The 20,928-nt window shown below is 56.0% G+C and overlaps 1 protein-coding gene and 1 long non-coding RNA gene across 2 annotated transcripts in view; one reads left to right on the top strand and one right to left on the bottom strand.

Moving 5' to 3' along the window:
* LRP1 (LDL receptor related protein 1) overlaps positions 1 to 19,935 on the bottom strand; it is an 80,949-nt gene extending 61,014 nt beyond the window's left edge. Inside the window, 6 exon segments of the mRNA XM_038549747.1 lie at positions 4,112 to 4,375; positions 4,486 to 4,614; positions 6,230 to 6,349; positions 8,507 to 8,644; positions 11,151 to 11,273; positions 19,869 to 19,935. Coding sequence (XP_038405675.1) covers positions 4,112 to 4,375; positions 4,486 to 4,614; positions 6,230 to 6,349; positions 8,507 to 8,644; positions 11,151 to 11,273; positions 19,869 to 19,935 — 841 coding nt within the window.
* On the top strand, positions 1,907 to 5,007 carry LOC119873570. The gene is made up of 2 exons (XR_005365290.1): positions 1,907 to 2,163; positions 4,503 to 5,007. It is a non-coding gene; the product is annotated as an uncharacterized LOC119873570 (long non-coding RNA).
* Positions 19,936 to 20,928: the final 993 nt, after the last annotated feature.

Here is a 20,928-nt window from a genome sequence, read left to right as displayed (position 1 = left end):
CCCGGCCAGGGAGAGGAGAGAAGGGCTGTGAAATGATTCGGAAATTTGGGACAGGAGCGGGAGTGGGAGCGGAGAGCAAAAGCACCGGGACACGGATGGCCCAAGGCCAAAGGGTGTGCTGGCAAGAGCCCCCCAGGATTCTGACACCCTGAGGGTGAGGAAGGCCAAGGGAGAGGGTGGTAGCGGAGGGGGAGCAGCGGCTGGCTTTCGTACATAAAGTCTGGAAGGGTTCCACTGGCATCGGGTGGGAGGCCGAGAGGGCCTGGGCCGCCCAGTTCAGTGGGAAGACAGCTCCCCTTCCAGCCAGGGAAGTCAGTCCATCGGAGACTCAGGGGGGCTACTCTCTGCCCCCTCTCTGCCTTCCCTCTAGACACACCACTACCCATTTCCTGTTGTGATTTTAAGCACACACATACACACATGCACACATGCACACAAAGAAAGAGGGAGGGATAAGTGAAGCTGGCCAGCTGGACTTGGGGACTCATTTCGCAACCTTGCTGCCTGCGGCCTAGGGGGCCTTTCCTGCCTGCCCCCGCCTTCCCTCACACAGTACGGCACAGTGAAGGAACCCTGGGACCCCGGAGGGCCCCTCCACAGCATCCCCTCATACACCGTCCATAACTAAGTGCCTTGGGCAAAACTTATTTCCTTTAAGGGCCTCTGCGTGCAGCATCAGGACCTTCCCTCCCGCACACACCCCTTCCTGGGGCCCCATTCCTGCAGGCTGCCCTCATTCTTTCTCCGGTGGAAACATCCTCAAAGCCAAGGAAGACAGGTCAGAGGAGCACAGCTAAGGCCGAGCAGGGCTGGGGCGGGGGTGGGGGGAGAGGAGGGGACTGCGGGCCTGACCTCCAGCCCCGCCCAGGGGCAGCCCTGCAGGGGGCTGGGCGGAGCCTACGGTTCCCTGAGGGTGGTCAGAGGTGAGAGGCAGAGGGGCGGGCCAGGCCGCTCGGGTACTACCAGGCTACTGGCCCCTCTGGGTCTCAGTTTCCAGAACTTCAGGCGTTTGTGGGTCACTTTCAAAATGCTTGCCAGGGTTACACACAGCTCGCACTGCCATTACCTACTGTTTCCGTAAGTCACCTCGCGTTTCTCATCTTGCCGCACCCTAAAGCAATCTGTGAGATCCTAGATTTGATTTGCTAGTTATGGGAGTTTCCTAATAGGCGTTACATAAAAAAACCAAAGCTATAACAATAAAACAATGCACATCCACGTACGACCTAAAATCAAGGCATCCCTGCTTTGGGAAAGGCAGTATTAAGCACTAAGGAGTCAGCCTCCGTCCTCCCTTAAGGGTGTTCCGGCTCTCACTACCATGTTCTCCAGCCAAGAACCAGAATCCACAGAGAACCCCCCTCCCCCATGCTGCTGGGACAGCGGCAGAGGGGAGGATGGGCCCTTGGGCCCTGGGATTATATCCCAGGAGGGAGAAGAAGGGGTGAGGACTCAGCCCCCGAGCCCCCCCCCGCCCCGGTCCAGGCCAGTGAAGGTCACAGTGAGGGAAAAAAGTGTTGGCAGCCGGGGCTCTGTTCAGTGAGGGAAGCAGGAGCGAGCGGGTGCACACACACGCACACCCCTCCAGAACAGTGAGGAAGTTGGTCAGAAACTATCCCCCCAACTCTAGAAGGAGTAGAATCAGGGAAGGAGCTGGGGTCCCGACAGGAAAAAGCAGGAGCTTCCATCCCCAGCTGGCTCCGCGGAGCCTCTCCTGGAAGCTGCTCCGACCACTGAGCATGGCAGGGTCGAGGAAGGGCCCTCTGAGGGCCCTCAGGACCCAGGGCAGGTCTGGTGCACACATGCCCTAGGACCCATGTGAAACAGGCTCACTTCCTGGCCTCCTTCCTTTTTTCTATTCTATTTCTGTGACCAGAGTTTTCTCTGAGGCAGGCTCCCCCTTCTTCCCATATCAGCACGCAGGCTTCTCTCGGCATCTCTGCCTCTTGGCCTCTGGGCCCCAGCACCTCTCCATTGTCAGACTCCTCCCTCCTGCATGAGGCTCCCTCCCAGGGGTGCAAAGGAGGTCATGGTCACAGCCAGGAATGGGATGATTGTAGGGAGGGCTCCCCTACGGGGCAGAGAGAAAGCAGGAGAAAGCAGCAGCCTTTCTTCTTCATCCCCCTCTGGGAGCTAATTACAGGCCAGCAGCCCACTGCACAGGTGAGTGCCTGGGACCAGCCACCCGCACACCAGGACAGGCCACTCAGCGTCTCCTGGGAGGGGGCTGAGCTAGGGCTAGGGGAGGGTGCTAGGGGAGAGACACTTCCGACCTCCTCATCTCAGGGCCCATAATTAGTCTGTGGGATGAGAGCAAAACAACTATCCTCAGGGTGACAGCCAGACATTCAGGCGGCAGGGCAGGGTGGAGGGGCAGAGGCTGGGGCAATGGGAACCCACTCATCTACCCCGCTAGCATTTCTCCCAGGAAACTGGGTCTGTTCCTGCCTCCTGGACTCTGCCCCAGAGGGGCCCAGTGAAATCTAGCAGACTGGGAGGCAAGGCTCTATTTGCCAAGGGAGGGGTACCCGCCTGAGCTTATTTCCTGCTTCTCCTTGGGAGGAAGGCAGGAGAGGGGGCCAGGCCAGAGCAAAAGCCGAGAAGTTTCCCATCAGGGCACCCTTGACAGCCGCCTACCCACGAGCCCATCGTCTGGCCCTGAGGCAGGGCCAGGGAGGGAGCTGCCAGAGCTGTTTGCCCAGACAGGCCTGTTGGGTGGGGCCATCTACAAGGAGCAGCGAGAGGGCAGCTGGCTGGGGGGGCCTTGCCCTGTGCCACCCCAACTGCCATTGGGTTCCCGATCTGCCCACCCCTCGAGAGGTTGGCCAACCAAGTGTGGCAGCCCCCAGCCCATTATTCCAAGGAAGGCATGTCCCATCACATGTGAGCCTTGGTGACCAAGGGACACCGCTGGGACACCACTGGGAGGCTCTGGAGGAGCTAGGGCCGAGGTGTGGACCATATACTGAGGCTGCAGAGGGCAAGGACACCTGCCAGCCCAGAACTAAGCCTGTATGTCCTCCTGGGACCTGTTCTCTGCAGTAATCATCAGATGCAGATGCAATGAAGAATCTGAAGATCTTCTAGCAGGCCCAAAGGTTCAAAATCCTAAACCTTGTGGGTTCTGGCTTTCACTTCAATTTATCTGATCTGGACAGGCAAGCTCAAACCCATGATGTAGATTAGGAAACCAAAGCAGGCGCAGGGGATTCTGATTTACTCAAGGTCACAGATCAAGTTACCCTCCCTCCTGAAGGTCAGATCAACCGAGGCCAGATCTTCCCCCTCACCCCTGTGGTGTGCTTCCTGGAAATGTGACAGTGCCAGATGTTTTGTTTGTGTAACAGCATCCGAGATGAGCAGGGCTGCTCCAGGCAGTGGATCTATGCCCAGGCCCCATCCCTAGGTATACCCCTTCTTCCACCCCTAAGACAGCAAAGTACAGCCCACGGAGGGAGTTTAAGTGGGAACATCTGGGAGGTTTTAAAATGTTCCTGTGCCTCAGTGCTCCTCCTCTAGTCTCATTCTCTGCTACAAAGCCCCCAAATAGCCTCAGGACCCCCACACCCACCCTGCAGCATTGAGTCCATTCTGAGGATGTCCCCAAGGAGAATGATGGAACATGAAGATGGAACCAGGCAGGCCCTGGCATCTTTGCCCTCAGCCACAACCTAGCAAGGCTCTGACTGAGCTCCAGGCCCTTTCTTTCCCTTGCCCTGACTCCCGCTACATGGGAAAGCCCCTCTGCGGTCTAATCATCACTCTTCTCTCTGAAAAGGGACAGTCCCTGCTCTCTGGAGATTGACTGCTCATTGCCCCCTTGGCCCTCTTCCTCAGCCCTGGGCCAAAAATCAGGAGCCATCTAGAGACCCAGCTGAGAGAGAAGCAAGCCTAGCCATCGATCTGTCCCTGCCCCCCCGCCCCCAGAAAATGTCATCTTGTGCAGCCTTGGGGCCCCCAGCCTTGGCCTCAGTGAAGGGCTTCTTATTTAGACTCTTAACCTAGACATGGGTCATCCTGTCTAATCCTCTGCCCCTCTCCTGGACAGGCTCCAGCTTGCCCAATCTTCCCCTCCCTCCCTCACGCTCCAAGCTAGGAGCAGGCGACTCACGGTGCAAACTGAGGGAGATGTTGATGGTGTGCTCATCCACGAAGCCCTTCAGGCCAGGCATGCGGGCGCACTTGAGCTGTGTCTGGGCGGCGCTGTCCCCAACATGCACCCAACACACAGTCTCGTTGGTGTAGCTGAAGTCCATGGCTGTGGTCTGCCGTGTACTCGTGGGTGTGATGGTAGACACCTGGGCCCCACTCAGGTACGTAGCCAGGATGTTCTGTGAGTTGGCAATCAGCAGCACAGGGGGCCGATCTACTGGCTCTACAGATGGAGGAGAGAAGAGTCGGTGCGGCAAGGGGCTCCAGGACCATTGAGATCACCCCCCAATGTGGGGGCCGCCTATCACTGTGGCCACAGGTGACCCCACCTACCATTCTTGGCCTTGCAGGAGCGGTTGTCTGGCTGCAGGAGGTACCCTTCCACACAGCCGCATGTAAAGGAGCCGTCCGTGTTGGTGCATAGCTGGCTACAGGTGCCGTACACTGAACATTCGTCAAAGTCTGCCAGGGAAAGGGCAAGAGCGTGGTCATCTCCAATGTAATGAGGGCAGGAAAGTGGGTGCCCTCAGACACCACTGGTGGGGCCATCCATCCTGGCAGCTACTTTGGAGGACAATTTGGCAAACTCTATCACAATGAGAGATGTACAAACTCCATCACCTAGCAAGTCCAGACTGGGAGTCTGCCCCTAGTGAAATATCCATACATGGGTGCATCATTCGTTCATTCAGAAAAGATCTTAAGAGTACCTGCTATATGCCAGGTACCATCCTAGGCTCTGAGGATACATCCGTGAATCAGATGTATTCAAATTGCTGCCCTCATGAAATTTAAATGCTGATAATAAATGACATATTGGTGTTTCAGTAATAAATAAAACAAAAAAGTAAATTATATGTTAGAGGTACTTAGTGCAGTGGAAAGTGACTGGTGGAAAAATATTAAGCAGAGATAGGGGGTAGAGAATGCAGGCAGTGGGCTGTGATTTGAGGGATGGCCTCATTGAGAAAGTGGTGCTTGTGCAAAGAGCCGAGGGAGGTAAATCTAAAACAGAAAGGGATGCCTTGTTTGTGATGGTGAGAAATTGAAACGTTTCACTCAGCAATAGGCAGAGGGCCGAGTAAGCTGTGGTAATGGTTATACTTCATAGTGGTTTCTAAGAGAACAAGGTAGATCTCTATATATTTTTTTAAAATATATTTTATTTATTGATTCATGAGAGATACAGAGAGAGGCAGAGACACAGGCAGAGGGAGAAGTCGGCCCCATGTGGGGAGCCCAATGCGGGACTCGATCCCAGGACCCCGGGATCACTTCCTGGGCCAAAGGCAGATGCTCAACCCCTGAGCCACCCTGGCATCCCTATCTCTACATATTAATACAGAAAAATCTCCAGAATATATTGGGTGAAGAGACTGAAGAAAGGTATGTAGTGTGATATTTGTGTGAACATAACAATATGCACATAAACTTTATGTGCACATAAACAATACTTCCAGTTAGATTATCTGGATATTATGCATGTATTCATGCATACGTGAAAAAGGCCTGGAGAGAGAGGTAGCAAACTGATAACACAGCTGACCTTCAGAGATGGGAAAGGGAGCAGAACTGAAGAGGATTTGTCAAAGGGGACTTTGGTTTTACCTATAATGTTTTAAAGTTTTTACAAGAAAATTCGCATATTCAACCTATGCATTTTTTTTTTTTAGATTTCATTTATATTTATTTTTGTGAGAGAGTGAGAGAGAGAGAGAGAGAATGAGCCAGGGGGAAGGGCAGAGGGAGAAGCAGACTCCCCACTCAACTGGGAGTCCAATGCGGGACTTGATCCCAGGACTGGGATCATGCATGGGCCGAAGGTAAATGCTTAACCAACTGAGCCACCCAGGTGCCCTCAACCTATGAAATTTTGAGAGGAATTTAGAAATCTGGTGGAAGCCAGTGGTCAAGGCTCACAGTCACACTTTGAGGCTGTAGGGCATGGAGCCATGCCTCCTCTCTAGTACCTTCCGTCTCATTTTTCTTCTACCCACTGGCCCTGCCCCATGCCCGCCCCCACCTGCACCCCCTGCAGCTCGTACACGCAGACACACAAGCACAAGCGCTCACATACCTTTGCAGGTCTTGCCATCTGCCTGCAGTTGAAAGCTGTTGTTGCAGTAGCAGGTGGGCCCGTTGAGTGTGGGGACACAGTGGTGCTGGCAGCCCAGCTGAGAACACTGTCCTTGGAGCTCTGTGGGGGGGGGGGAGCAGGCAACATGCTCTCACGCCCCCAGACCTGGCAGCCGCTGCACCCAGACTGTCACCTTCCCCCGACTCCCGTCAACCCTTGGGAACCACTTCCAAGGCCCCGTGGCGTCAGAGATGAAAGAGGCTTCAGGAGTTATCTAATATGTTTTGCAAGTGAGGAAACTGAGACCCAGGAAGGTTGTAAGATGGGCCCAAGATCCCATAGCCAATTATGGCTTAGGGGCCATATCCCCCTGCTCCGGTTGCTCTGGACTCCCTCTGTCCCCCGGGGGGAAAGGTTCTGGCAGTTGTGGGGGTCACTGGCAGAGCGAGGACAGTAGTCTCAGCCCCTTCATTTGCCTCCTATCTGCACTGCCCAGGAACTACAAAGCTGGCTTTGGGGCTGAGGGTGAGGAGTGGGCATGGGATGGGTCTTTCCCCTCAGGTCCCAGCTCCGGTCTGGAAGTACCCCTCCAGCCCATCGCTTAAGCCCTGGAGGCCCCAGGGAGAAGGTCCAAGGTCCAGGTGGAAGATGGGAGGAGGAGCAAAACTGGTTCCCTCAGGACCTTTCTCTAATCTTCCTCCTGCCACTGACCCACTTCCACAGGGGAGACAGAAGGGAATGAGACAGGAGGGGGAAGAGGTGGGAGAGCAGCTACCCCCCCAGACCAGCGACCCAATTAATGGCCTTGCGTGGGGCCAGGCGGCCTGGCCACAAAGCCCCCTTTGTCCAGCTGCCTCACACCCCCGCTCCCCCCCGCACCTAGGACTGAGAGCTGCCCAAGATGCTAAGATGTTTAGAGGCACTAAGCCTGCCAGGAGGAGCTGGGATGGGGGGCCAGGCCCCAGTTATTTCTTCTCCTCTCCACCTCCACCCAGGAGCCCAAAGGTGCTGCTTGGCCAGCCTTTCCCCACAAAATGGGGTGGGGGGGGAGTGGGTGCGGGGACAATATTATTTGTTCTGGAAAAATCTAGAACAGAATTTATCTTCTGGACACGTGGCAGGAAGATAAGGAGGCCCAGCTTCTCTAATATCAGAGAAGGGAGTTCAAACCATAGGTTCTCGAGGTTCTCTGTTGTTTTGGATGCTGACAAAGTATTCAAGAAGAAGCAAACTTGAACATGTACCACGCAATAAGATGCAATGGGCATGGTAATTAAAGTCAGCCCCTGGGCCCAAGTTCTGCATCCCATCCCAGGAGCTCTAGACAAAAACATGCAAAATTGACCCAAGGAAAGGATAAAAATCTTCCACAAACTCCTTACTCCACACTCCCTGCCCTCAGTGAACAGGATCCAGATGTGTCTCCTCCCACAGGCAGATGTTTCTGACATGCATACAGGCGCGGGATGCCACCCTCACCCAGGGGCTTGCTCGGGCTGGGGAGGCCTTGAGCTCAGTAGAATGGAGAAGCCACCATTCCCTAGTCCCCACCTTGCAGGCCTGAGGCTCTGCCTTACAGACAAATCCTCCCCCACTGCTTACCAATGACCGGGCTCTCCCTGGCCCAGGGGCCTTCAGGGGAAGAACAATAGAGCTGGTGACCTGAGCCACACAGGGGAAGGGACCTATCCTCCTAACATTCCCTCTTCAGCCTCGGAGCCCTTCCCATTCCAGCTGCTTTAGAGTGTCTCGAAGATCTGCACTTCCTGGGGGGATGCCTTCGGGGGTGCTGGCGGGGAGACAGGTGACCCAAACTCCACATCCCCACCCCCTGGCTTCAGTCACAACATCTGCTCTTCCCTGTTCATACTCAGGTTTCATATAAGAAATCGTTTGGAGAAGGGATCCCATTATTTACAACAACGACAAAGTATGAAAATACCCATCTAAGCGCAGAGCTCTCACTTTAGAGGTGGGATACTGGGGTCTGTGGAGAGGTAGTGACTTGCTTAATTAAGCACACACGGCCAAAGACAAGTGCCTGGGCCCAGGCCCTTGCTGATCCCCACAGGGTTGTGGCCCAAGTTCCAACCCAAAGGCGCACTGATTTGGCAGCTATCTGGTGGCAAATCTGCACTGGAGCAGGACAAGGCCTCATCCCCACTGAAGGTCTGAGGACAGTCCTCGGACGGTGTGCCCCGTCCAAACCCACCACATGCATGGCTAAGAACTCACTGCATCCATCTCCTGGGGCAAGGGAAGTAGAAGAGCCCTTACCTCGGCAGTGGGGCCCCTCGTCTGAACCATCCACGCAGTCCTGGACCCCATTGCAGAGGCGGGACATGAGAACACACAGCTCGGTACCCAGGCAATTGTGCTCATTCGGCTGACATCGCTGGGCCTTGCTCTGTGGACCTGGGGGCCAAAGGAAAGCCTAGCATGAGCAAGCTGGCTATACTGGCTGTCTGGCCAGCTGTTCACCAGAGGGGATGAGGAAACCAGGAGTGGGGTTTCAGACACCTGCGTTTCTTAGATCTCAGGAGACCTCAGGGACTGGTTAGATTATTCTACCTGGGCTCTTTTACACCATTCCCAACAGTAGCTACACACCTGGAAGCAGCCAGGTGGAGGGGGGGAACTAGGCATTCAGCAGAGTCCACTCCCCACATGCCCGACACCTGTGAGCCCCAATACTGCCATGTTGTGCACTCAGGAGACAGGCTGAGGTTTAGAGGTGAGAGGCTTTGATGAGCAGAGGAAAGCAGAGTCCACAGCAGAGAGGCTCAAACGTGAAAGAACACCTCCTTCCCCTAGCTCCCCAGGGCACAGAGCCTGGGGCTGAGAGCCAGACCAAGTGTTCTGGAACTGCACTGTCCAATGCATAGCAACAGCCGTGTGTGGCTGTCGAGTACCTGAGTGTGGCTAGTTCGAATTGGAAGTATAAAGTATACCCTGGCTTTGGAGGACCTAATACCACACACACACACACACGGAAGAATTCAAGAGATCTCATTACTAATGTTATATGATTAATATACTGAAATAATATTTCAGATACATTGGGTAAAATAAAGTTAAAATTACTTAACTACTTTATTTTTATTTTTATTTTTATTAAATAGGCTCCACGCCCAGTGCAGAACCCAATGAGGGGCCTGAACCCACAACCCAGAGACCAAGACCTGAGCCGACACCAAGAGTCGGACATCCAACCAACTGAGCCACCCAGGCACCCCTACTTTTACCTTTTTTAATGTAGCTACTAGAAAATTTCAAAATTGCATATGTGGCTTGCATCCTGTTTCTACGGGACAGCACCACTCTAGGTGCCTTACCTCAGAGCAGCCTGCCTGGTGGAAGAATTTGCAAAGTGTCAAAGGTTGTGGCCCACTGATGATGGGCCAGGATGAGCAAGGTAGAGCCGCTCAGGGAATCCTAGGGAGGCCACGCAGATTGGGATGCTGGCTGAGCCTGCGAGCTGGAAGGTGGACCACCACCTACTGGCTCCCACAATGGACAGGGTGTGTGAGCGAGAGCGTGTCTACATGTGAGAGCATCTATCCACAGACACAGAGAAGTACACATGCACAGGTGAGGGAGGGGAGGACCGAGGAGTGTGGAGGGAGGGCGTGTCTGCATGTCTCTGCGTGCCAGGGCTCCTGGCCTCGGTCTGTGCGTTTCCATGTCCTTCTGGAGTAAGTCTGAGTTTGTATGTGAGTGTCTGGGGGCATTTGTCTGAGGCTGGGCTTCCGCGTCCTCGTTTGAGAGTGTTGACTCTGTTGCTGTGAGGATGTGTCTGTGCTGACATCTGCCTTAATCTGGGGGCGGGGTGGGGGGATGGTCACATCGGGGCCCCGGAGAGGCTGCGTGTGAGTATGATGGGTCTGGGAGTGTATATGAGTGGGGACAGTATGGGGATGTGTATAAAGTGGGGTTTGCATCAAACTAAAGGAAGATCTGGCCCCTCTGCGTGGCTTTCATCACCCCAACATGAAGTATGAGGGTAAAAATGGCATTAAGGTGGCATTAGTCAAGAAGACATTCCAGGCTGAACCACCCTCACCATAGAAATGCTTGCAGAGTATCCCTGGCCGTACCCCTCGAGGGCAGAGTATGGGGGTGAGGCAGAGAGAACTGGCCTAAAAATTACCGCTGATATTGAGGGTGAGGGTATGGGGAGAAGACAGGAGATGGAGCTGGAGCAGGATAAACCTATGAGAGAGAACAGGTCCCTTCCTAGGGACAGACCTAGGAAGGCTGGGTCTCCTAGATCACGGCCCAGATTAGCCAAGCAGGGAGAGACCGAAGGTGGAGACCCCAGGACTCTGCCAGCTGCCCAGGACTCTGGGGTCCTGCCAGCAAGTCCTCCACCCCCTACTGGCAGGGTAAAGGCTGGGTGGAGACCTTTCTCCCAGTTTAAACAGCTGCCTCTGATTACACCACTTACTGGGGCAGGGAAGGCGGGGGTGGCGGGAAAGGCGCAGGGGTGGGGCTTCTGGTACAGAGACTGAGCACGAGCCAGTGGCCTTTGGCCTGGGAGCCTGAGGATAGGAAGAAGACCCAATGAGACCTGGGGGCACTTATCAAGAGTCAGAGGTCTCAGAGATGGGAAGAAGAGGACCGAGCCAGAAGGGCAGGGAAGCAGGCTCTCTCCTTCCAGCAAAGCTGTCAGTTCAGATAACAAAGTCTCCAGCACGCTTGGGGGTGCAGCAGTTAACGGAACAATCAGAGGTGCCATTTCTGAGCACATCAGGCACCATGTCGGCACTTTGAAGAGGAGAGAGAATGGTTTTAGCTGTGTCATGGGCAAACAATCACAGAGCAAGGTCCACCCCAGGCTAGGGATCAACTGTCCTTGTCCCAAACTGCCTGGGCCAGAAGGAAAAGGTGTTCAGGGTGAAGGATCAGAAAAGGTACTTACAAATCTCAGGGGCCTCATCGGATCCATCTGGGCAGTCCCTCTCACCGTCACACCGCCAGCCCTTTGAGATACAGGTGATCTGGTCTCTGCAGGCAAACTGCTTGGGGCTACAAGTCTTCGGGGCTAGGAGTAAGGAAAGAAAACAACGGGGTAAAATGAGGGATGGAGGTCTTAAAGTCCTCTAGAGCTCCTCTTCCTTCCCCAGCACCAGTCCTCATCTGGCCCAGACTCTGAGCTAAATCCAGGAGCCAAGGAGGGCAGGTAGCTGTGGGTCGCTCCTGGAACACCGTGCACCTGTGGTGGGGGGAGGGGAAGGACGCAGGGCCCATATTTTACAGCCCCTGACCCAGCCCCATATGCTGTCCAGCGTGCCTCTCTTCCAGTCCTCAGGGCCAAAGCCCTCGCTGGTCTGCATTACTCTGGTCGGACACCAGCAGCCCTGGCTTTGCAGACACAGAGAGGAACAGTGAAGGATGGGGCATTTAGGCCTTTGACATATTTTCTCTTTATCTTCCTTTCCCTCCCACTAGAAGCCCAAAACTGCTTTTTTTTCTTTTCTTTTCTTTTCTTTTCTTTTCTTTTCTTTTCTTTTCTTTTCTTTCTTTTCTCTTTTCTTTCTTTTCTTTTCTTTTCTTTCTTTTTTTTTTTGAGTAAGCTCTACACCCGATGTGGGGCTCAAACTCACTACCTCGAGATCAAGAGTCACGCGCCCTTCCGGCCGAGCCAGCCAGGTGCCCCAAGAGCTGCCCTTCTCTGACCTCTCTGCTCAGTGAGTCTTCTGGAACGCTCCCGGTCCCTGCAACCCATCACTCTGCCCATCTCCAAGTCCTAACCACTAGGCCCCCAGACAGGAAGTGCTGAGGGGTGCCCTTGGCACAGCACTGGCTTGGAGATTGTATCAGCACAGGTACAGGAGGGCATGGCCCGGCGGGGTGGGGTGCCCTGCCTCCACCCTCGTTCTCTAAAGACACAGCCTCCCTTGCTGGTTAGACCTCAGGGAGGACTTTCAGTAGATGTTGTGCGAGATAAAACGCATCAAAGATTGCTCAGGACTCCGCAATGGGAGAGCTGAGGCAGGAGGAGGACTGCTGTGACCTACAGGAGCTGGTTTCAGCACAGGGCCTCTTTGCCCCATCCTTCACCCCCACCAGCCTTCCTCTGCTCCTACTCAGATTTCTTACCTCATTCTTCAAGGAGGAATTAAGAATGGTAACACTAACTCTTATTGTGGGCTCCGTGTGTATCAGAACTGTGGTAAACCAGTTCTTTCCATGTATCATCTCAGTTAATCCTCTCCACAATATGACAAAATAGGTACCACTCATACCACCATTTCATAGATGAGGAAACCGAGCCCCACAGAGAGGTGGGGTCACATAGCAGGCAAGTGACAAACCCAGGACTGAAACCAGTTGAGCCAACTCTATGCTTCTAACCAGTGGGGTCTTCCTGCTTCCTCTGAGAGATACTCAGAGCTGTTCCTCCGACCCCATCGCCGTGTCCTCCATGGGAAGAAAAGCCTCCTACTGTCCTCCTTCCCCACCCAGGGCTGGGTCCTCAGTCTCCCGGCCCTCCGTCGCCTTTTCCTCGGCCAGAGGTCAATTCCATCTCTATTCAGCTGGCATGCATGAAGACCAGCTCTGTGCCAGGTCCTGCACTGAGTGCTGGGGTGCCAAGGAGGAGTGAGGTGCCCCCTTGGGAGGCCCAGTCCCCCTGGGAAGACAGCTGGACACAACTAACTCAGATGCAGGGCAGAATGAGCTCAGGGCTGGGACAGAGCATAAAGTATGTCAGGGCTCTGAGCAGGGAGGGATAGAGTCTGAGGAGGGCCACACGGAGACGATGTCCTCCCTCCCTCACCCCCATCTCTGGCAGAGGGGATTGCACTCAGGCCCCTGGCCAGGATGAGAGCCGAGTTCAGGAAACACATCAGGGATGGCCTGGCCAGGCTCCCCCACCCCCGGCGGCCCCCTCCCCTACCTCCCACCCTGAGCAGGGAATAAAGGCCCCTTGAGGAGGTGGATAATGCTGAGTTCATTGCCCCACTGGGCCAGCTGTGAGGTCTTCCCGGGAAACAGCCCGCCAGCCTAGTTAGCATGCCGGAGACCGGTCCTCTTCCCCTGGCCAGCCCGAGACTGGCTGAGGGGGGGGCCAGAACGGACTGGAATGGGACTAAAGGCAGATGGGTTTGGAGCCCAGAAATGGCCCCCCATGCCACCCCCACCCCTTGACACGGACTCAGTCCTTGCCCCTACTCCTCCCCAGGAGGAGCTCGCAGCCCCGTGAGGTCACTGCTTGGCCACTCCAACCTCCCCTCCGTTCCATGTCCGGGCCACGATCTCCCCTCCATTGGCCTTCACTTTGCTCCCCCCCACAGCTGTCCCCCACCCCCCTTTTTGGCCTGAACTCGGCAGAGGAAACAGCAGCTGGCAAACTCCGAAAGCTGGAATGAGAGAGATTCACAAACCAGATGTGCTCTTGCAGAGGGAGGGGAGTGGGAGGGGTGGGGGGAGGGAAAGGAAGAGGAGCACTCAGGCCCGGTGCCGGGCCGGGGCACAGCAGCACCTTTCGGGGCCCAGGACAGAAGGACCTTGCGGGGTGCTGCCCAGCTCCCAAGGGACAGGGCAGCGAAAGGATCTTGGAGAGATATGTGAAAGCACTTCCTTCCTGTCAGGGATGGTGGATAAAGCTCCAGGAATCTGGAGTTTGAAGGCTGAGGCCTGTCTTTGATTTCCTTCAGGGGGAGTGGGGAGGAAAGAAACAAATAACCTACTTTGGGGCAGTCTACACAGCCAAGAGAAGCCTCCCTCTGAGGTGGGAGGGAGCTGCAGTGGGGGTGGGGTAGGGCACTTGTAATCTGCTTAGAACTGCCAGCCAGCCCCACTCTCCTCGGCTGAGCCAGTGCATCTGACGCCAGCACCCAGAAAACCCATCCTTGAGGCCTGCCGCTTATGGAGGGAACAACCCGGTCCCAAGTTCAGGAGCAACCAACCATTGGCCTCCCACCCCTCTTGAGAACTGGGGCGTCCGGTGACATAAGCGAGCACTTTTCAACCTGGTCACTATGTGTCAGCCACAGATCTGAAACACTTTGTACATGTTAACTCATTTAAACCCTCACAACCCTGGGTGGTGGGCACTGTTGCAATCTCCGTCACGCAGATGAGGAAACTGAGGCACAGAGTGGTTAGTAACTGAACAAACAGGTGGCTTCCTCAGTGGCCATGAGGATGGAGCCAGATGAAAAAGGATGAAGAAAAGGAACCGACAGGGAGAATATTTTGGTCCTCTGGCACGAGGAGTGGGGAAAGAGATGGTAGGGGGCGGCAGTGACCTTCAGGGCTCCTTGGAGAGGAGGGGGTGGTGGAGGAGGCAGAGAGGGACAAGAACGGAACAGAGAGGGAAGACAGAGGAAGGAGAAGAAGGAGGAGAGGACTGGAAAGGGAGGAGAGTGAGCGAGGTTGCAGCGAGAACGCCAGGACACAGGGGCCGTCTGTTCTCAGCTTTGCCTGGAGATGAATGTGACCGCCATGCTAACTCTGGCCAACACCCCTGCCCCCCCTCAAACCCAGGCACCCAGCCCAGCCATGGCCCCCAGGGCCACCAAGCTGGAGCCAGGACAGGAGGTGTAGGCTTCGGTGTGCATCCAGACACAACATGGACCCCACTGCCCTGCTTGGGCCTTGGCTGCTGTCCTCTGTCCCATTCTGGGACCTGGGGGGTGGTCTGGAGAAGGGGGGTAAGAGTGCCTGGCCAGAGAAGGGAGGATGACAGGAAAGAACAGACCCCGGAGGAGTCTTCTCCAGAGGAGGTGACCCATCCGTTGATCCCGGCAGGAGCAGTGAGGGTGAGGAAGGAAGCTGAGACCTCAGATGGTGCTTCTTCCTAAAAGACCAGGAGTCTTGAGGCCAGGACAGCATGAAAGAGACCCTTGAGGCCTTTTTCAAGAGCAGACACAGCAGAGGGGAGACAGGCTGTGTTGGCCAGGGGGATATTTTCTAAAGGGAACCACATGAGATATCTAAGGGAACAGAGGAGACAGGGGGTGGCCAGGGGCTGGGGGCGCAGAGCCTGCAGGAATCTAGGCTTTCAAACATATGGGGGTGGGGCAGCAGGGCCTCCCAGACCCAAACCGAGAGCTTTTCACTGAATTTTATGTATTTTGGGTGTTACCCGGTGGCTCCTTCCCGCAGCTCAGTGAGGCTCAGACACATTTTTGTCATTCCTGAGTCTGGGCCTCTGCTTTGCGGCCTGGACAGACATACAGACTGGGATGGCTTGGACTGCCAGGGGAGGGGAAGGGTCTCCCCCTCCATCCTGAGTCAATATTGACTCAGCAGGACATTAGCCTGACCAGTGACCTCCTCACCATCTTTTCCTTTCCCCACAAGCAAAATTCAGACCCCTCGAATGCCTCCAGAGGTCATCGTATCTCTTACCAGGCCTTTATAAGCCCTTTCCACCGACTCCCAACCCCAAAACACACACACACACACACACACACACACACACACACACACACACACACACACGGCTTATGCCCAGCAGAAGGAGAAGCTCTAAGCTCCTGACCCATTCCCCATACCTTTCTCCAGTTCAGAAGGAAGTTCTGCCAGAAGTCTAACCTCCCCCTTTCCTTCTGAAATATCTCTTTTCCCCTGTTACTCAGCCCACAAAGGGTATCGAGTTCCCTTCCTCCAGAAACATTCTCTCCAAAACCCATTCCTAAACTTAGTGGAGGGGGAAGAAGAGAGAAAAATTTGGAGGAAAGCAGAAGAGAAAATTCTGATTCCAACCTGGGAGGAGAAGAATGAGAACAACTCCAAAATGATGAGGTGGGAATCGGAGAGCATGTTGGGAAAGCCCAGGAGAGATGCCTGTTCCCACGTAGTTTTGTGGACACCAACAGGCCCGGATGGAGGTGGATGGAGACAGGAAGAGACCAATCAAGTACTAGAGACTAAGAGGGACAGGGAATGCCACAAAGGGTGGGCAACCAAAGAGAGATGGACCAAGATGAAAGACAGAGGTCCCGAGAGGCCAAGGCAGCATACACCAAGAAGAGCAGATGGAGGAAAAATAGACAGGAAGGGGTCTTAGCCCAGAAGATGCCAAAATAATGGCACAGTTGTCTTGGGATGAACCCGGAAAATAACAAGCCCCCTGAGACTCAGAGTAGGGTGGGGGCAGCATACATCCTGACTCAGGGAGACAGAGCCCCTGCACTAGCAGTATGTGACCCAAAGGATACCCAGAACAGGGAGGGGGTCAGTGCATCCCATGGGATAGGGAGGTGGGGGAAGAAGACTGGAGCTCTTCAACCAGGGAAGCCAAGGCCTGGGAGCGACTCTCACCTCCCCCGAGGGAGCAAGAGGTACAAATGCCTCTTCTCCCCCACCCTTATCCCTCACCTCTTTCCTGGGGAGGTTTCACACTGGTGCCTGGGGCCACCCCACCGGAAGCACTCCAGAGCCAACTGCTTCCTTCTCCAAACAATGCAAGATCCTGCTAACTGGGCTGAAATTCTGGGACTGAACACAGTGGGGTGGGACTAAGTTCTCCGAATGCTCACACTCTGCACCCAGCCCCGCCAGGTCAAGGACCCTAGTGTGGCCCCAATCAACTGTACCCAGATTCCCCAAGGGCGATGAACCCCACTCCCCATCCAGAGTCTGAGGGCTTGAACGCTGGCGGGTTCAGGGTGGGGGAACCCTGACAAGAGATTACTAAAAGGCAATAAGCTTGGGGTTCTACGTGCAAAGGCTAAGCCGGCGGCAGGAGGAAAGAAAGCTGGACTCCATAAAGAAGGGCTCTCTAGAGAAGTTTGGAAGAGGTGGGGGGATTTGGACAGGGTCTGGCTCTGGGCAGGACCCCAGCTGACATCCTTAAGAAGCTCAGTGACAGTGGAGAGGTTGGGGGCCAAAAAAGAAAAAGGAGAAAATGGAGGAAAGGGGAGCAAGACTGGAGAATAGGAAGTCCTGTGAAGCAACCTCAAACATCAAAATACCCCTCCAGTCCCCAAATTAATGCACTACACATCCCTGCTTTGGAAGACCAAGGGAGAGGGGAGGTGTTCAAGGATCTGGGTCTGACTGGGGAAAAAAAGGAGTTTGGAACCTTCTCTCAGAGAGCCAGCAAACACCTCAGCCTCATAACTCACTTCAACTGTGCCGCTTGTCTGATAACTGGCAATACGCTGGCTCAGAGGGGTGTGTGGAGAGGGGTGTGGAGAGGGAAGCAGTCGGTTGGCCTTCCCTGACTTCCCTGAGCCCTGTCTGCTGGGGCTGCCCTCCCCACACCAAAATGTTCCTAATCTCAGCAGGATCCTCAATAACCCTTTGCCCATCCCCCACCTCAGCTGCTTCCTCCTCCTCCCTGGGAGCAAAACACTCAATTCTGTTTCCTAGGGGGGTGACACTGCTCCCCAAAGAGAAGGGAACCCCATGTGAGTTCAGGCATAGCAGACAAGACAGAAGAAGTAGGGAAAGCAGCAAGGCCTGTGGCAGCAGCAGAGAGGAAGGTTAGACATTAAGGTATCTGGGGTCAGGAGGTTTCCTTCTTTGGAAAGCAAAGAACGTTCCATGTCTGTGGGCCCAAGGCATGAGGGCAGGGGTAGAGATAAGAGAATCCTCTAGGCTGCCCTGGATAGCACTGGCCCTACAGGTCTGAGCAATTCCCCTTTCCCACCCTTTAGAGTGGGGTGGGACCAATGGTTCATATTCCCATCCCCAAGGTAAGCGCAGCAGTGTGTCTGAGGAGGGTCCTCTGCCTGGGACTCTGGGTACACTTTAGTTTGAGCTGGGTCACAGGTATGGGCTCAGTGGAAATTTTAAGAAAGGGTAGGGAAACGGTTAAGGAGAACATGACCGGCATCTGCCCCTTTCACTCACCACCAGCCAACCTGTAGTGTGGCAAATAGAGCCCCCTTAGAACCTTGGGGGTGAAGCAACCTGGCCCCCTTCCTGAATGGGCCGGGGACCTTTCTGGCTTTCCATGGAGACCCCTCTTGCTTCTGCCTAACTCCATCTACCCTCCATCACGGGGTTCCTGATGGCTCTCTCTCTCTCTCTAATTTTTTTTCTATTCCTCCTAGAAGTCATGCACCTAAACCCCTCTGCCTGAGTCTCCTTTCCCACCTTACAGATTTGAAAAAAGAGGAAAAAACAACAAGGAAGTCATGGGCTCGGGCTGCCTGCAGGGCTGGTCTAGAGAATATTCAGGAGAGAGCCTCTTTCCCCTTCTCGGGCAGATTATTGAGGTAGTGGCAGGGAAGGGGACAGACAGTCCCCAAGACGGCATCATTGGGGGTCACCGAAAATCCTGTCTTTCAGGGCACAGTTACTTCCTGAACCCTTAACCTCTCTCCTCTAATTGAAGCAAGTTGGGGGGAGGGGAGGGAGGGAGAGACAATCTGGTTTCAGAGAAAAACTTTCCCAATCCCAACCTGGCAAAATTTAGAAGATGGAGGAGGGGTGCGTGGATGGTATTGGGCCCAGTCTTTTCCCTGGGTGGATGGACTAAAATGACGGGAAGGGATGAGATCTCAGCCTCCTCAAATCAGGGGCCCAGCCCAGCCCAACCCCATGATCCTAGCTCAAAGCTTGAGCAAGACTTGAACCGGTGACTCACAAGCAAAAGAAAAATAGCTGACATAGGGGGGAAAGGGGGCACCCCATTTCCCCAAAAGGACTCTGTTGTAACCAAAGCCTAACTGCAGTATACAAAGTGTTTGTGTGTATGGTGAGGGGGGAGACAGGGAAATGATGGAAACACATATCCTAAAGGAGCTGGGAATTGGGGGGGCAGGGGCACAGACATAACCTGCATCCAACCTCCAACTCTCCTTCCAGTCCAAACTGTGATCAAGCCAGAAGTCAGGGAGAAAGCAGCCTTCCTCCTCCCTCCCACCTCAGCATTCCAGGCCATTCTCTAGTCCCCTTCCCCAATGATGACATCTGACGTTTTTTCATCTCAAAGCTCCCAGGAATTAAGAAGGAAAATTCAAAGTCGCATAGCATCGCTGCCCCCCCACCCCCACCCCCAGCTCTATCCAGGCTACTGACAGAGGCCCTGAGAGGGGGAAGTGCCCACTTAGGAACCCAGGCGGGCAGCCCCGCTGGATCCTGGACCCAGGCCTCCAGCCTGGTCTCCCGGGCCCAGATTCCACACCCAAGCAGGGGGCCCTCCCCAGGCCCTCCCTCTCCCCACCCACAGGCTTCCCGGGCCTGCCTGCCCTCTGCTCAGCAGGGCAACCCTGACCCAGCTCCCCTTCCAGATTCAGAGGCCACTGCAAAAGCCCCCCCCACCCCGCGCCCCCCTTTGCGGCCGGGCGGCACATCGCAAATCCGGATTCCTTCACATTTCAGATGGGGGGTGGGGGGTGGAGGATGTAGGGGAGGCGGAGGCCCTCCCCCAGCAGATATGGGAAGAGAAGGCCTCTGGATCCCAGAATCCGAAAAAAGGGGAGCCCTCCTCTCCCTTCCCAGGCCTCTGGTCTTTGTTTGGGCTGGGGGGTCCCGGAAGCATCACTGGCCCAAGGCCCCCACCCTCCAAACCGGACCCCCATCCCCGCCCCCAGTCGGGCCGCTGCTGTGTCAGCTGGACTGGGATAACAAAAGGCACCCCCTCCCGCGTCTCCCTTCCCCATCTGAGCGCAGGAGTGGGGGCAGGGGAGTGGGTGTCCCCAGGGGTCCGAGGGGGCCGCGGAATCTCACTCACCGTCGATAGCGGCCGCGGCGAGAGCTGAGAGCAGGGGCAGCAGCAGCAGCGGCGGCGGGGTCAGCATGGTGCGGGCCGATGCAAGCGGCAGCCCCCTCCCCTCTGGTCCTGCTTGCCGTCGCCCCCCCAATTGGGGGGTCCCCCTTTTTCCTCCTTCTCCCCTCCTCCTCCTCTATTCTTATCCTATCCTTAAGCAAAGAGCATCAGGGGCGTGGGTGAAGAGGTAGAGTTCAGAGCCCCTTGGGGAGGGCCTGCCGACGGGGGCGCGCCCGCCCCCTGCTCCCAAACCCAAACCCCTCACCCCCAGCTTTTCTCTTCTCCCCTCTTTCCCCCTCCCCGAGCGAAGCTCACAGCCCCATCTCCGAGCCGCCTCCGGCTGCAAAAATGCACAATTGGGAGGAGGCGGGGTAGGGGGTGGGGGGCGTGGACCGGGTGGGGGAGCCTTCGGAGGGGGCCTGATGGAGCTCGGGGGGCTCCCCCGGTTTCCGCCTCCTCAGTGCACGGGCCTGGAGCTCGCTCCACTGTTCCCCGGACTGAGGTGCCGCGACGGGGTGGGGGGGTGAGGGGGGAGAGGGAGGGGACGCGGGAGGAGGGAGGGAGAGAAGGGGCGGGGAAAGGGGGGGGAGAGCCAGCTACGCGGCAGGCCCGGGAGTGCGCATGCGCCGCTCTGGCGCGCTGCCCCGGGGAGGGGGAGCTCAGGGCCGCGAGTGGAGGTGCGGGGCCCCGGCCGCCGTGGGGCCGCCGTGGGGCCGCCGTGGGGCCGCCGCGCGCTCGCCCCGCCCGGGCCTCGTCCCCGGCCTCGCAGAGCGGCAGGCCCGTGGCTGCCGGCGGGCGGGCGGGCGGGCGGGCGCTGGGGGCTTCTCTTGGAAACTCGGCGTCATGCCCGGGGAGCTCGGGCTCCGTCTGGGGGGCCGGGGGCCGGGGGCCGGGAGCCGGGCCGCGGCCCGATCGCCTCGGGGGCCCTGGCTGCGCCTCTGCCGCCCGGAGTGGGGGCGGGGGTCGCCAGTCCGCGAGCGACACGCGGGGAAAGGCTGAGGTTTGGTCCGGAGCCTGGAAAAGC

Source organism: Canis lupus, chromosome 10 (assembly GCF_011100685.1).
Source record: "Canis lupus familiaris isolate Mischka breed German Shepherd chromosome 10, alternate assembly UU_Cfam_GSD_1.0, whole genome shotgun sequence".
In the NCBI taxonomy this organism is placed as follows: Eukaryota; Metazoa; Chordata; class Mammalia; order Carnivora; family Canidae; genus Canis; species Canis lupus.
The sequence above is the reverse complement of the archived record's forward strand: the minus strand, read 5'-3'. Positions and strand labels throughout refer to the sequence as shown.